The sequence below is a fragment of the Sphaerodactylus townsendi genome, linkage group LG01 (assembly GCF_021028975.2).
Source record: "Sphaerodactylus townsendi isolate TG3544 linkage group LG01, MPM_Stown_v2.3, whole genome shotgun sequence".
NCBI classification, from domain to species: Eukaryota; Metazoa; Chordata; class Lepidosauria; order Squamata; family Sphaerodactylidae; genus Sphaerodactylus; species Sphaerodactylus townsendi.
The window spans coordinates 98,956,327-98,971,961 of record NC_059425.1 but is presented as its reverse complement, the minus strand read 5'-3'; the positions used below and the strand labels follow the sequence as shown (position 1 = coordinate 98,971,961).

At 41.3% G+C, this 15,635-nt stretch overlaps 1 protein-coding gene across 1 annotated transcript in view; it reads right to left on the bottom strand.

Moving 5' to 3' along the window:
- SYNE1 (spectrin repeat containing nuclear envelope protein 1) overlaps positions 1–15,635 on the bottom strand; it is a 375,888-nt gene that overhangs the window by 162,608 nt on the left and 197,645 nt on the right. Inside the window, exons 86-90 of the mRNA XM_048488624.1 lie at positions 14,425–14,565; positions 8,742–8,909; positions 7,275–7,436; positions 5,438–5,632; positions 3,666–3,839 (exon numbers count right to left, since the gene is read on the bottom strand). Of these exons, the coding sequence (XP_048344581.1) occupies positions 3,666–3,839; positions 5,438–5,632; positions 7,275–7,436; positions 8,742–8,909; positions 14,425–14,565 (840 nt within the window). The remainder of the gene's footprint in view (positions 1–3,665; positions 3,840–5,437; positions 5,633–7,274; positions 7,437–8,741; positions 8,910–14,424; positions 14,566–15,635) is intronic.

Here is a 15,635-nt window from a genome sequence, read left to right as displayed (position 1 = left end):
ATATTTGTCAGCATAAATCAGATCACACTCAATAAAAACAACCATAAAACTACAAAAACACAAAGGCTTGGTCCATTATAACATTATGATGTTATTGATTTTATGTTTATTGATGTTTGTTGTATGATGTTATGATTACTGGTGTTGTTATTATGATGTTGTGCACTGCCTTGAGCCTTTCAGGGAAGGGCGGTATATAAATTAACTATACAATACAATACTTGCATGTACATCTCCTGAATCTGATCACTGTGCATTTAGTAGCTGGTAGTTACATTGTATTAAATGCTCCTCACAGTTAATGTATAGCCAATTACACACAAGATGTTTACTGCATGGTGGACGTGAATGTCCACCACATCAAGATTTTGTGTACAGACATATTTCCTGTAGCCCTGCTTTCACTTTCCACTCACTCTGCAGCAAGCAAATCCACTTATAGCATGATTTTAATTTTGCTTCGCTGCCAGAGCAGGGAAATTTGCCATTGGGCACAACTTTGCTCCCAAACCTCTTCCCTACACTGGCAGCCAGTTCGCCTAGTCTTACCTCCGACACTCCCGCATGCTGCTCGGCACTCTTCCCCCTCACCTTCCTTCCTGTTGCCAAGTACTTCCCATTTCTTGTCCTGCTATATCATTCTATTGCTCTTGGTCGCCTTACTCCTGCCTAACTTTAGATCTTTGGATTTTTTAAAAAAATTAAATAACCATATTAATAGATCAATAAACTGATACTAATACTAAAAAAGTAAAAATTATGAGACTGGTCAATCAGTCCAAACACCCAAATTGCCTTTGCATTTGATCAGCAAGCTGGGATGACTCCAGTCTCGTAGTTTGATAAACAAGAAATCAGTGATTCCAGACCACACCAGGAAAAGCCCACCAACGCCTGGGTTGCACATCGCGAAATGGACGATCATGAACCTGGAAAGCTTAGCAAATGGCAGTTCACATCTTTTTGCAGTTTTGCAGTTTGCACACTGCCCTTAATCCCCCCACCCCCCACTTCCAGCCATAAAAGACTATCAGTTTTTGGGCAAAGTGCACAGATGCCGCATTCAAGACTTTTATTTAATAGTTCACCTTTTTATGATGATATATCAATCTACTGATATTGATCTATTGATAGACTGATATATCAATCTATTGATAAGATTAAAGATAAAAATTAAAGATTATATTAAAAATTAAAGCACACGTGTGATAAAGAACCCATGAAACATTGTCTGCACAGACGCTAGCAAAAAGCCAGCTGATGGGTAATGCCTGCCCCATTGCAAACAGGACTGTGATAATAATGTTGACCATCCCCAAAACAAAGACTCCCCAGCCAATTCTCTTTGAAGTCACAGGAACCTCGCTGTGAATAATTGGCCTATGATTTTCTTCAGAGAAAGCCTAACAAATTCAATATGACACTGGAAAAAATCTCTCAAAATATTGCCCCCCCCAACACAAAAATTCTGAAATTATTTGATATTTGCCTGGCTCTATCCATAAACTTCACATGATATCTCTCCACAAGCCTTTGAACATACTTATTTATTTACATTATTTATTTATTTGCATGATTTATAGTCGGTCTTTCTCACTTGAGACCCACAAGTACTTTTGTGATACATTTTATACAATATTATTGTACTGTCCTTGTAGAAAAGCCTTTTTGATTAATTCAGTTTTGCATAGATTGCAGAGAGCCAGGAGAGTGGGAGCCTTCAGACCCTTCTGCACATGCAGAATAATGCACTTTCAATCCACGTTCAATTCACTTTCCAGCTGGATTTTACTGTGTGGAATAGCAAAATCTACTTGCAAACAACTGTGAAAGTGGACTGAAAGTATATTATTCTGCATGTGCATAAGGGGCCGTACTCAGGCAGGCCTTTCCACAAGGTGTGGACCACAACAGGGAAGGCATGTATATGAGCAGTTGTTGATTTTTCCCATTTGTAGGTTGGCACCTGCAGAAGGCCCTATTGAATGAGTGAAGTAATTCTAGCAGAGCATAGAGGCAGAGTCAGTCTTGAAGATATGAGGGTCCACAGCAACGAAGGGCTTTGTATGTAATCACCAATATTTTAAATTGAACCCAGTAACTGATGGGCAGCCAGCAGAGTGAATATATATGAGAATAATGTATATGTTCCATCTGGCTCCTGATAATAGCTGAGCTGCAGCATTCTGCAGTAACTGAAACTTCCAAATTGATTTTGAGGGGAGACCAGTGTATTACTGGTAACCAGATATCAGTGTCATTATGGCATGTATCTGGGTGGCCAGATTAGCCTCACCCAGGTAAGGGGCCATTTTCTAAGCTAGGCTGAATTGGAAGAAAGCCTTTTAAAAACTGTGCCATCTTGCTTCCCCAGCAACAGTGTTGGGAGCAGTACAACCTTGAGCCTCTTAACTGAGTCAGCAAGGGTCAGCTTAACCTCATCCATACACAATTCTAAACTTGCTTAACTCTTGTGACAATTGCAGCTGTCTCTGGTCTAGTAATAGTGTTGACATAGAGGGAGATAAGACCCTCCCCTCTCCTTCTTTTCTATGGGGTTTGCTGGCCACTGCAGCAGAAAGTTATGTGGACTGTGAACTTAGTTCCAGTTTTCTCCCCTCTCCTTCAATGGCATCCTGAATGATATGACAGTATTCAAGCAGAAGGTATCCTGGAGAAAAAAAAATCCCAAGCTCCACATTTAATGCTACCATAGTAGCATTCAGGGCATAAGGGAGAAGAACTCCCCTGTTTCCTGCCACTACCAGAGCAAGCACAAGAGCAAAGAAGAGGAGGAGAAGGAGGGAGACGGAGAAAGGGGGGGGGGCAAGAAACCATCTCCTTTCAATATAGACACCAGCATGAAAATTGTAAGAGCAAACTTTGGAAGTAGGAAGGAGTTGTCAGTCTCAGATGACAATCTGAGCCAGAGCTGATTTGAGGGATCTTTGTATCTGTGGTGAGCATTATGAGGTGTTACCATGGAATTATGAACTTTGGCATTATCATTACCGTGTCTGAGTTTTGGGGCTCTTTTTCTTCCATGCTCATTTTAGATAACCAATTTATATTATGCTAACATCCATCAAAAGTTAAAAACCTGAGAATTACATATAAAGGAAAATCCAAAGTTACTGAGATTTACATATAAAAGGAAATCCAAAGTGACTAATACTGTATTCAGACTAATTTAATGAAATATACACTGAAATAGGAAACTCAATTAAATTACATAAATGCTACTGAATAGTTAAGGAATGTGTCTCGCCAAAACTGTGGAAAAGTGTATTGTATGTTTAACATTACAGCATAAGCTTGGAGAAATAATCAAGATAATGTGGTCATAAAAACAAGTTCTGCTGTTAAAATGATTGTATTGTGTCTAATTTGCAACCAATGAAAAGGTAGTTCCCTTCCTTACAGGGGCTTGTTTAGATATTTTCAGTGTATGTGCAAGGTGTGAGAATTTTTTCATGAACATGTGGTATAGATGAGCAAGCACTACAAGCAGCAGGAACCTTTGACCATTTGGCACATTGTACATATCACTTGTATAAGTACAGACCTATTCACAGCCCACACATTATATGGGGTGGTGTCTAATCTTTAACACAGGAAATATCCACACATTCAACAGAAGTAATATTTAAAAATAACTATTTTACCTGGCAATCCACCAACTGAGAATCTATGTCCATTGGTTCCTGAGCAGTAGCCAAGGTGGTGTCTAGTGTGGCCCTTGTTCTTAGGAGCCAATGATCAAGTTCATCTGCTTCACAACGAAATCTTTGCAAAGCTTGCTCATGTCGCTGTTCTTCCAACTGCTCATTTAGCTTCTCCTAGAAATAAGATATGTATCATTATTTACGATTCTTTAATATGAAAGGGGAAACAAATCTGTGACTTAGATTTGATGTAGAATCAATGGAAAGCGCTAACAGAGGCACAACTTTTCTGATCTCCCTATCCCCAGCAGCCACCTGTGAGCCCCTAAAAGAAAATGATGATAGAACTTATGCAAATTAAACATCAGGCAAAATGGGCCTTAGTGAAAAGGAGACAGAAGTCAAAAACAGTTTCTCACATCATCATCAGCAGAATTCTTATGCCAATGAGAAAGGAATAGGATCCAACCCTCTGTATGATAACAAGGATCTGTTAATCATAGTGTAGATACAGCACAGAAGTCATTGACAAGAACAAACCAATTACCCTTAGGGAAATGGCAGAATGCACTATTAGACCAGAGGGACTGTCATATAAGTAAATATTAAAAACTTTCAAGATTATGGCAACTTTCAGAATTTGACGAGGATTTATGCTAACAACATTAATCAAGTATGCCAAGAAACTATTCAGATAATCACTGGAGGTTCTTTTCTGAGGCGGATTCCGCATGGGCCAAAAACAGAAGTGTGAAAATGGTGTAAAATGGTTTACACCGTTTTCACACTGCTGTTTTTGGTCCATGAGGAATCCGCCTGAGTTTGCCTCCCATTTGATATACTGGGGATGGCCGCAGGAAAAAGTATCTTCTCAACAGCAGTGCAATAGATTTGGAATCCCCTCACCCTGCAGCATCCCATTTTTCCAATTTCTTTTATTCACCTGAGCTCAAGTGATTTTGGTAAACGCTTTGACTTTTCTTACTGTTTTTGTGTGTTTTGAAACTTTTATTATTCTGGGTTCTGGTGGTTGTTAAAAGTTGCTGTTGCTGGCATTTCTTAGACTTTGTACAATACACAGTAGATTTTCTGCTTTTTAAATTAGTTGCAATCCACTGAGGATGACATAGGTTACAAACATGGCTGTAGAATGTTCTAAAAAATATTCAAATGGGAATTGGATGGGGGAAGATATTGATAGCAATTTAGTTAAGAAATATGACCAGAACAATACAAAAGTGAAAGAAATATTCAAATACATAAAGGTTGTATTCACTATGGGTGTCTTTACACATACACCCCCCAGTTTTTGATCAAGTAATTATTGAGAAAATTATGACTTGTATCAGAATTTGTGAATTGCCTCCATTGGATAGAATTGTGTTTAAATCACATGAAATAAAATTTAAGTTCTGTCTTTGGTTTTGGTTTGCAGTGACTCTTTCATATACAAGCAAGTCATCACTTGATGTGACAGTACTGTCAAGTATTTAATATGAATTTGTGCAATGTCTCTGGGACATCTGTAAATGGATTGTAGGGTCTTCTAAAGTCACTGAAATGGATAACTGCCATACTGTGGTAAGGATCTCCTGATCCCCCAGAAGCTGCATTTTAGGGGTTCAGTATGCTGCAGTGGGAAGTGAAGAGGTTCATGATAGTTTAGATCCAGCCCACTGAAAAGTAAGAAAAGGCTTTATTCATTTAAATATGCTGAGTATTCAACCAGAACACCAGTGCTTAATGAAAACATTGGTTCAACATCCTTGTACCTCCAGCAGCTGCCGTTTCCCTGAAGCTTTCATCTTAATAGTGGCCATCCTCTCTGCTAGGACAGTGAGTGTAGACTGCAGAGCCAACTGGTCAGCAGCATTCGTATCAAGTGGTTCAGAGACAAGCTCTTCTGCTAGTGATGTTTGCAGCTCACTAATTTCATCCTGAAGCATCATAATTTCATCCATCAAAGCCTAATAAAACAAAAGTCAAAGCAGGACAAATTTGATTGCAGAATTTCTAAAAAGAATGTAAGAGCAAGGTGTGTGTGGGGGGGGGGGTGGGGTGGGAATGACCCAGTAGGCCCGCCTGCTGCTGACTGCAATTTATAAACTGGACACAGAGTTTCATATCTCAAAGCTGATCCATGAACATGTGTCATAAGTGAAATAACAGGACATAGTCCAAATTCAGTTTAAACTAGTATCATATTAGTCACTTACCACAAGCCAACAAAGAAGAGCATCGCAAATACAATGCCTGGCAGGTGAAAACCTTGTGCATTTATGGCACTATGGATCACTAACTTCCATTTGTTCACCTTATTTATTACATTTATACTCCTCCTTTCTCCCTAATGGGGACTAAAACAGCTTACACTGTTCTCCTCTCTGTTTTATTCTCACAATGACCCTGTGAGGTAGGTTAGACTTAGGCCCTTTCCGCATGGGTCAATAAACGTGGGATAACTACAGTCAAAAACCTATTTTTGCCGGGAACTTTGCACAGTTTCAGGGCTCTTGCCAGCTTCCAGACTAACACAGGTCTACCCCATGTCCCCCACCCACAGGTTTTACTTGAATTGCGTTATCTGTGGGGCATTTTGAAAAGCCTGGGCCACAGCCGCTTGTGTGCGAATGGCCCGAGTAGGAGGCAATCTCCGTGGCTGTGCGTTCTGCTGTGGTGTTCCTTCCCGCCCTGTATCTGCATGGCCACACAGTTGCACAGGGCCATCCAGCGAGGCAGCATGACTGTGGAGGGCCAGTCATGCATCAATGGAAGGTGAGTGGGCAACAAAACTCGTGTCTCTGTGCGAAGGCGCAACGGCAGCCCGCATTGCCTCTGTGGGCTCTGGTCGCTGCCTGCACGGAGACATGCGAATGGGACGAGAGGGAGAGTGGGTTCCTTTATCCGACATGCAACCTACTCTCCCTGTGCTGTGCGGAAGGGGCCTCTGAGTGTATGACTGGCCCACAGTCACCTAGCGACCTTCGGTGGTAGAGTGGGGACTTGAACCTGGGCCTCCCAGATACTAGTTCAACAGTCCAACCACTATGCCACAGTGGGAGGTGACTGGTATTCACAAATCTAACACAGAGATTGTTAAGATGTAAATCTTTTTTTGAATCCTTTTATTGACAATTTCATTGACATCTTGCAACAATGTACATAATTTTTCTAATATGGGACTATCCAGATATTGCTAGTTCTTTTAAATCTACCCAAAATAAAATCAATCGCTAGTCTATCTCACATCTTCTCTTTACCCCACTGAGGCAAGAAAGAACCAAGTGAACTGAGAATTTTCAGAACACCTTAAAAGCCAATAACTATCCTTTATTTCATATACATTTAAGAATAAATGTTTTGAATACTGGTCTCCGCAACTGGAGTGAGAGAAAAACAGCTAAGACAGATAGAAATTTACATTTGATATCATTTTTGGCTACCTAATTTACCCAATCCTCATGTATTTATGTGCCCTTCCACTTGTTGATGTGCTAAAAATGTAGAGGATGGTGGGGTTTTTTGAACTAATAAGTAATGTCTCAGGTACCTGAAGATTTGAGACCTGCAATAGGAAAAGAAGTGAGAAATAATTTTTTCTTTTTTAACCTGATGTTCAGCCATCTGGCTTTCAGGGCTCTTGCCAGCTTCTAGACTCTCATTCAGTTTCACTTCAACAGCTTCCATTTTTGTGGATATGGACTGGAGGGAATCTTGGTACTTCTGCTGACGTTCAAGGGCCTCATAAAGGGTGCGTTGCTTCTCACTAATCTAGAGAAAAATGTAGTGATTAATACATATTCAGCCTTTTGATTTAGCATTACTTAATGTCTTTCTGTTCCTGTAGCTATCCTATGCATTTAGAAACAAAACATAAACAGGAGGACAAGCCATGCCATTTGACAACAAAGCCTGCCCAACAGCAGTCAGTTTTTAAGGTAATATGATTTTTATCTTTCAGTTTGTAGACTAATCATCTAACAATATGGTGCACTGGAAGATCAGTGATTATATATTAAACAGAAATAGCAGCCATGTCATGATGCACAGGGTACACATACCTCTCGCTCCTAGACCCCCCCCCCTTCTACTAGAGGGCCAATGGGTCTGTGAGAGTGTGAAAGGAGGATGAAGAAAAGGGGATTTCCCTTCTCTTGAGAGTCTTATCCAAACCCCATTTGCCATTACTTATTTAGAAAATTTATATGCTACCTTTTTGGTGAGCTGTTTGAAATGAACATCTTTAAGGTGTTATACTTAAATGAACAACCATTTAAAAAACCCAAATAGTAAAAGTGCACAAAAACCCAGCATATAAAATCTTAAAATGAAGCACACTGTCTTGCACACAAATCTTCGTATCACACATTATGAGTGAATCAATCTTAAGAAATATTTCAGTCATTCCAAAAGCAAATATTTAACAGGATTCCCCCCCTAGTACTCCCTCAATTTTTAAAATTGGAAAACTTGGGGGGGGGGGATTTCTAGGAAAGGGGCTATTCTAGGAAAATGCCCCTTAAAATGTTTTCAATTTTTTTCTAGGACTTCACATTTTTGTATATGTACTTCAAGATATATAGTTGCTCCCACATTTCTACAGGAAGGTGTATCATTTCTTCCCATGTAACTAAACTTTATAGCTTATATCAACTGCTGTTTAAGACATTATGTTAAAGAGGGCCTACTGTGTACACAATTAACTATGACTATTAAACAATACAAAGTAATCAGAGGATAAATTAATGAACATCCATGTCATCACATACAGCATGAATAACAAGAGACATAATGCTAATGCTGACAAATTCTGACACCTCAATGAAAAAGTGCCGTTTCTTTTGAAATCTGGTTGTATCTGTATTTACGGTAACTTTCAGTGGGGATTTGGCCTTTGTTGCACTGCACTAGATAGTTCAAGACCCCGTGCATGCAGGAATCTTTAGAATTCAAATGCCATCATACTAGTGATGTTCAGGTTTTTCAAGCCATTTCTTTGCAAGGACAAATTAAACAACCAAACCTACATGGGCATGTATATTAATCTCCCTTTATACTTTACATCAGAGAACTTACCACATTCTTTAATGTTTCCCAAGAACGTTGCAAGTCATCCAATTTGGCACTGGTGGTTGACTCTAACCCTGCCTCATAGGATTCTTGGCTGGATGATGTGCTGGGCTGAATTTTGCATGCTTCTGTCTGTAACTGTTCAGCAGATAAGGCTTGGTAATAAGCAATGTCCTATAAGCATGAAGCACAACATGGCACTTTCAAAATACAAGACTCTGCACATTCTTGAAACATCAGTATACTTCAGTTTAGGGCCATATACACTTACGGGACTTTATGGCATGAATGTTACCCCCGCCTCCCTGTTAACATTTGTATGCAATTTGTCAAAATACAAGATAGCACAGACTTCAGAACTTTTACAAAATAGGTAATTTTCATTTTAAGAAAATACAGAACTGAGCAACTATGATTCTGCTATACATTCTTTGTTTCAGTACTAAGATGGTACTCATAAACTTAATTGAACAATATGGTAGAAAGACATTCTTAATCCTGTGGAATCTTCTTTCTTTTAGAGAGAGGTCAAAATCAAACTGAAATATTTCCCAAAAATCAGTTACAATGAGGAAGGCCATGGCATGCTTTTGGACACTTTAGATGAAGACTAGTGTATGTGCTGTGTGGTGCTCTTTACTTAGGTCTGCCTTTTAGAACTGAAAGGGGTTCTTGCTGCCTTTGGATTGGTGCGGCCCAGCCCGAGACAACCTGTACTTCTTGCCCAGCCATTCAACTATCTTTTTCACCCAGTTCAGTAAAAAGAGGTAGCTGGTAAGGAATGAAGTCAATCAGGCAAAATAAAATCTACTACACCAAGGCTAAGGCAAAAAAACCCCCCAATTAATGTGAAACAGGAACTAGAATATGTACCAGAACACACCAGTAAGACAAAGGCCCATTCTGAATGGGCCAATAAACATGGGTTAAGGATGGTAAAAAACCCGTTTTGGGGGGAACTTCTCATGGATCCCTAAAGTGAGTTCACCCAGGGTTATTTTCCCCAACCTGGGTTTTTTAAGAGTCTTTTGAAAAATCCTGGGTTGCAGCTGTTGTGAGTGAACAGCCAGGCGGGAGGCGCTTTATTCAGCTGTGCTTTTCTTTTTTAATTTCCTGGCTTACATCTGCGTAGCCATGCAGGTGCAAATGGTCGTATCACAGTATCGTGAGATGTCAGCATGGCTGTTGGGGGCTTATTTGTGCATGCCTGTATCGCTACGCATCGGTGGAAGGTAAATTTTTTTTTTAAAGATGTGCCTCTGTGTGAAGGTGTGATAGCAACCTGCATTGTTTCCGTGGGCTCCAATCACTGCCTGCACGGATGCATGTGAACGCAAAAACAGGAAAGCGAGTTACTTTATCTCGACTGCAACTCCCTATACAATTGCTGTGCGGAAAGGGCCAAACAAATGCAAACATAAAAACAGGAACAAAGCACAATGTAATATATACCAATGGTGGCAAACCTATGACATGTGTGCCAGAGGGGGCACTCAGAGCCCTCTCTGTGGGCATGTGTGCTGTCGGCTCAGCATAGATTCATAGCCATAAGGAGGTAGGGGTGTGCTGTTTGTGCCCCAGGCGTGCACCGGTGAGTCACATGGGGGGCAGAAAATTGCCCCTCTCCCTCCCACCGACTGAGGCTGCTGCCGGCAGATGTGTTGGAGTCACACTGCACAGGCTGGCCGTGCACAAAGCGCTCTGACAGCTGGGGCTGAACTTCAAGGAGGTCCTCTTGAGTTGACCTGATTTGCTGTAAGTGCCATTTACAGCCCCACAAGTACCCCCTCTCCCCCACCCCATTACTGGACCAGGCAGCAGGCCCAGAAGCCCCGAGCTCACTTGGGCAACATGCCAGCTCCACAGAGAGAGTGCCTTCCCCCGCCATCTGCGCTGCAGTCCGGGTGTGTGGCAAAGCACAACACCGGTCCCTCTCTGCGGGCTGCGTTACTTTTTGCAGCCAGCTGTGCCAGCCTCCCCGTGGGCTTTACAGTTCTGTTGGGGGGCCCTGCAATTTTGGGCACAACCTCCACTTAATTGACGAGGAGACTGGGACTGCTGGGAAAGGGAAGCACAATCTGGAAGAAGCTGTCAGTGGTGGACAAGGCTTGAGAGACTGGAGGCTGGCACGCTTTTTTTGGCATGTTACTTTTGGGGCCAAACTGAAACGTTGGGGATAGGGTTAAAAAACGGCAGCCCGGGTGAGGGGCTTACGTTGGTTGGGAGGAGTGCATCTGCCAAGAGCGGGGCGTGCGGCTTTCCTGCTGGTGTTGACCTTCTAGAAACTGTGGTATCTACGTTGCTCGCTTAGGAGGAGTAGCAGTGGCGTAGGAGGTTAAGAGCTCGTGTATCTAATCTGGAGGAACCGGGTTTGATTCCCAGCTCTGCCGCTTGAGCTGTGGAGGCTTATCTGGGGAATTCAGATTAGCCTGTGCACTCCCACACACGCCAGCTGGGTGACCTTGGGCTAGTCACAGCTTTTTGGAGCTCTCTCAGCCCCACCTACCTTACAGGGTGTTTGTTGTGAGGGGGGAAGGGCAAGGAGATTGTAAGCCCCTTTGAGTCTCCTGCAGGAGAGAAAGGGGGGATATAAATCCAAACTCTTCTTCTTCTTCTTCTTGGAGAGGAGAATGAGGTTTGGGTTACCGAGAGCTTACAACTAGCTGCCGCTTTCTTTCTGGCTTTCTGAAGCAACCTCCCCTCTGCCCTTGAGCGGAAAACAAGCATGCGGCAGGCAGTCCAGCCAGGACGGGGCAGGCTGCGCGTGCTCCAGGGCCATGTGCCGAAGGGGACGGAGGTGGCATGGCTGGGCGCTGCCCCCGGACTCCACCAGGAGACTCTCAGTCAGGTTCGGGGGGGGGGGCAATAGAAAGGTGAGCCTGCAGCGTGGGTTGCTAGTATAAGTGGAAGAGGTCGGCAGCATCTCGCCCCCTGACCTGAGAAACTTTTCTGGGGAGAGGAAGGAAACTCTAACTTATTTAGGATCTCCTTCTCCTGTCTTTATTTTACAAAGACATGTTGTGGCTGGCACTGGGGGTTTTCAGGTTAAAGAGGAGACGCTGAAAGGGGTGTGTGATGATAGAGCAGTGTTTCCCAACTTTTTATGTCGCACAACTATTTTTTTAAAATTGACCATACTCTGATATACGAACATCAAAGTACTATTCACACAATGTGCCAAAGGAGAACTCCTCAGAGTATTTGTGAGATGGAATGTTTGGAAACGCTGAAAGGAGAACTCCTTCCGAGAGCATTTGTGCGTATGAGAGATGGAAAAGCTGTGTGAGTTGGGGCATGTTCTAATGTAATGGTGACTTTGAGATGATCTGGTGTGAAAAACATTCAATAAAAAGTTTTGTATCATTGAAAGCTCTGCTATTGTGTTTTTAGTTTAAGACAAAAGATTGTTTTTTTTCTAAACTAAAACCCTCAGTATTCAGGTTAAATTGCAATGTTGGCACTTTGCGGTAAATAAGCGGGTTTTGGGTTGCAGTTTGGACATTTGGTCTCTAAAAGGTTCACCATCACTGACATATACAAATAAACAGCAAAATACAAGAGGTCTGGAGGATCAATTTCAGTGCTCCCCCAAAAGGTAAATAACAGTGACAGGTTAGTCACATATCATAAAGGAAGATCCTCCTGGTATCAGTCACGGAATCCAAAGAAAACAGGGACTTCCAGATAAGCAACTCGCTTTTTCTACAGAATGAAGGGCTTGGTCATTTTCAAAGTGACTATGCATCAAGGATACATGGAGTAAAGCAATTCACACCATATATCCTTGATGCACAGTCCTACTTTTTGATCATTCTAGACCACTCTGACAGCCACTATGTCAGACTACACAGAGAAGCCACTGAAATCCACAAGCACATGGTCAATTTCAACAGAAAGCAAGAAACTATGAAAATGAACAAAATTTGGCTACCAGTACATTAAAACACTAGAAACAAGACCATGGTTAGTGAACACCACCCAGACACAGGATGTCTCTCTGCAGGAAGCAATTAAATGGATTAAAATGCTAGGCAACTGTCAGGCAATCACTAATTGATTATGCAACTTCAGTGTTACATACGTATGCTAAAATGGGTGTATTCCACTTAACACATGAAAATTACACTTGCAAATTGAACCCTTAACACTTTTAACCAATGCAAATGGTTCTTTCCCCCACCCTGGACATTCCACAGGTATATATACTCCACTTGCTTTTCTACCATCAGATTCTCTGAAGATGCCAGCTACAGATGCAGGTGAAACATCAGGAGAAAATGCTACTGGAACACAGACATACAACCCAGAAACCCCACAATACACTTGGTACTCTTTCCTTGGCAGCAAAGGGAGAACTGAGGGAAGAGAGCTCTCCCTGTCTCTATCATGTGACTATTCAAGTGGGAACCAGCTCAATCTCCATGGCTGGCCTGTGCAGTTCTGTGTGGGACCATGATGAAGACATTACAATTAATTTGGGTGCTGTGTGGTTTCCGGGCTGTATGGCCGTGTTCTAGCAGCATTCTCTCCTGACGTTTTGCCTGCATCTGTGGCTGGCATCTTCAGAGGATCTGATGTTGGGAAAGCAAGAAGGCAACCAGGTCAATAGTTGAGGGCATCTGGATAGAAGTATGAGTAACAATGAAGACTATAGCCTGGGAGTAACACTGGAGATAGCAAGGTCACTGGTGGGAGCATCTGAATAGAAGTATCCTGGCCTTTGTTTCTTTTGTCTATGGTCATCCTGTGTTTGTGTGGAGCTGGTTAGACACTGTCTTGACTCTAGTATTTTTCAACACTCCCAGGCTATAGTCTTCATTGTTACTCATACTTCTATTCAGATGCCCTCAACTATTGACCTGGTTGCCTTCTTTGTTACTCACAGACAAGGTTTCTCCACCCACCCTGGACACTCCAACAGATATATACTCCACTTGCTTTCCCAACATCAGATCCTCTGAAGATGCCAGCCACAGATGCAGGTGAAACGTCAGGAGAGAATGCTGCTAAAACACGGCCATACAGCCCGGAAACCATACAGCACCCAAGTGATTCCAGCCGTGAAAGCCTTCGACAATACATTACAATGAACCTTAACTATCAACCAATTCCAAGATATGTTGGCCATTAATGTGTCATTAAGAATAAATCATGTAGAAATATGTAGAGATACTCCTGAAACATAGAATTATGGGATGAATGTATTGAAGCTGCTGAAGCAAAAGATCATGTTGAAAGAAAACTGATGGAATGAAAAAAGCTATGAACAACATTAAAAGTGACAATTAATACTGGACTTACAAAAACAGTGGAAGGCATTAAACTTTCTCTTTCCAATAATCTAATGGCATGACTATGGCAAACAGATAGAAACAGTGGGATGTTTCATGTTTTCACAAATATGTGTTTTCTCAGGAGCTTGGTCATTAAATCTTGAGCTATAATATCATTAATATCATATATTACATGAACAGTAAAATTGTGTATATTAATATCTTTCCTGTATTAAAAATAAAGGCATGCCAGGATGAACTAATAACTCCATATTTAATGCATGCTGTGTAAGTTTGTATCTTTGAGCTTGAGAAGACACTCTCAAGTTTTAAAACAGAAGACATCAGAGACTACACACTGAGAAGCACACATCTTTACAGACATCACAGCAGAATGAATGCCAAGAAGGAGATACCTGGTTAACAGAAGCATCTGTATTAGCCACAGGTGAAGGAGAGCGACAGGCAGGTGGAGAAGAAATCTCACTGTTGGTTCCCTCTTCCCCAGACTCCTCAGTAACAGGGGACAGAAGTGTGTGACAGCGACCAGCAGTCATCTGCCATGGGAAATGCAATCCCAAAGAATAGGAAGATCATTCAAATACCAGAAGGCATTTTATTTAATACAATTCTAAAAAAGAGAATTCATGCCTCACTCAGGAACCACCACAACATACTTGGATCAAGACACTTGTTCTATGTTTGTTTGCTCAAAAACAAACAAACAAAAAACCTACAGAGATTGACTGGATGGTTAGAGGTAGATACTGCAAAATAGCAATTTAATTTTCTTTATTTCGGAAAGGACATTATTATAGTTTTGCTGAAATTTTGGGAGATTGGCATTTCCAAAATCTGTTCCAGGATAATTATTCCAGTTCAAGAATGCTAGATGGTAAATCTGGTGTTTAGAGTTCCACCTACTGAAAATGAAAAGTAGTCCTGGCTTCTGGAATGTGGATGCCAGGTCTACCATCCATTAATCTGTTTTTAAAATCCCTTAAAGTTCAGGAGTACCTTGATTTATTTTGGTTACTTCCAATCTGAAACAAGACAGGACATTTTTGGCACTGTTTTGAACCAAAAATAGGCTCATTTACATCCCTAATGGATGGATCTCATATAGATTAGGGTCATGGCACTGCAGGAGGGTTTCTTTTTTTAAAACAACAACAACAACTTGTTTCCTTTCTGATTTAAAAATGCCCAGGCTACTTTAAGTTCTAGTTAGGAAAACAAAACAAAAAAAGACACAGTTTGAGTAACTATCTTTTAGAACTATAAGAGAAAAAGGAATTTTGCCTTCTTCTGCTTCTGTTCTACCTACACATTGAAACTGCTTTAGTTTTGTAGACAGAAGAGGATAGGCTGCTAACTCTACTTAACTACTGGAGAATTTAAATAGAAGTATTACTAAAAAACAAAATGCTTCTAAATATCTATAAGCCATGAGCAGGAAGAAAAGTAATATAGGAAATAACCAACGATGTGCATTCAGAAATGACTGGAACATATAAATACAGAAGAATATAGTCTTTCTTTATTCCAAGAATTCTTCCAGTGAGCTAAAACAAATGTTTATTTGTGTTTTTTTTAATTTCTCCACTCTCAGCTCTACTTTTAAGCA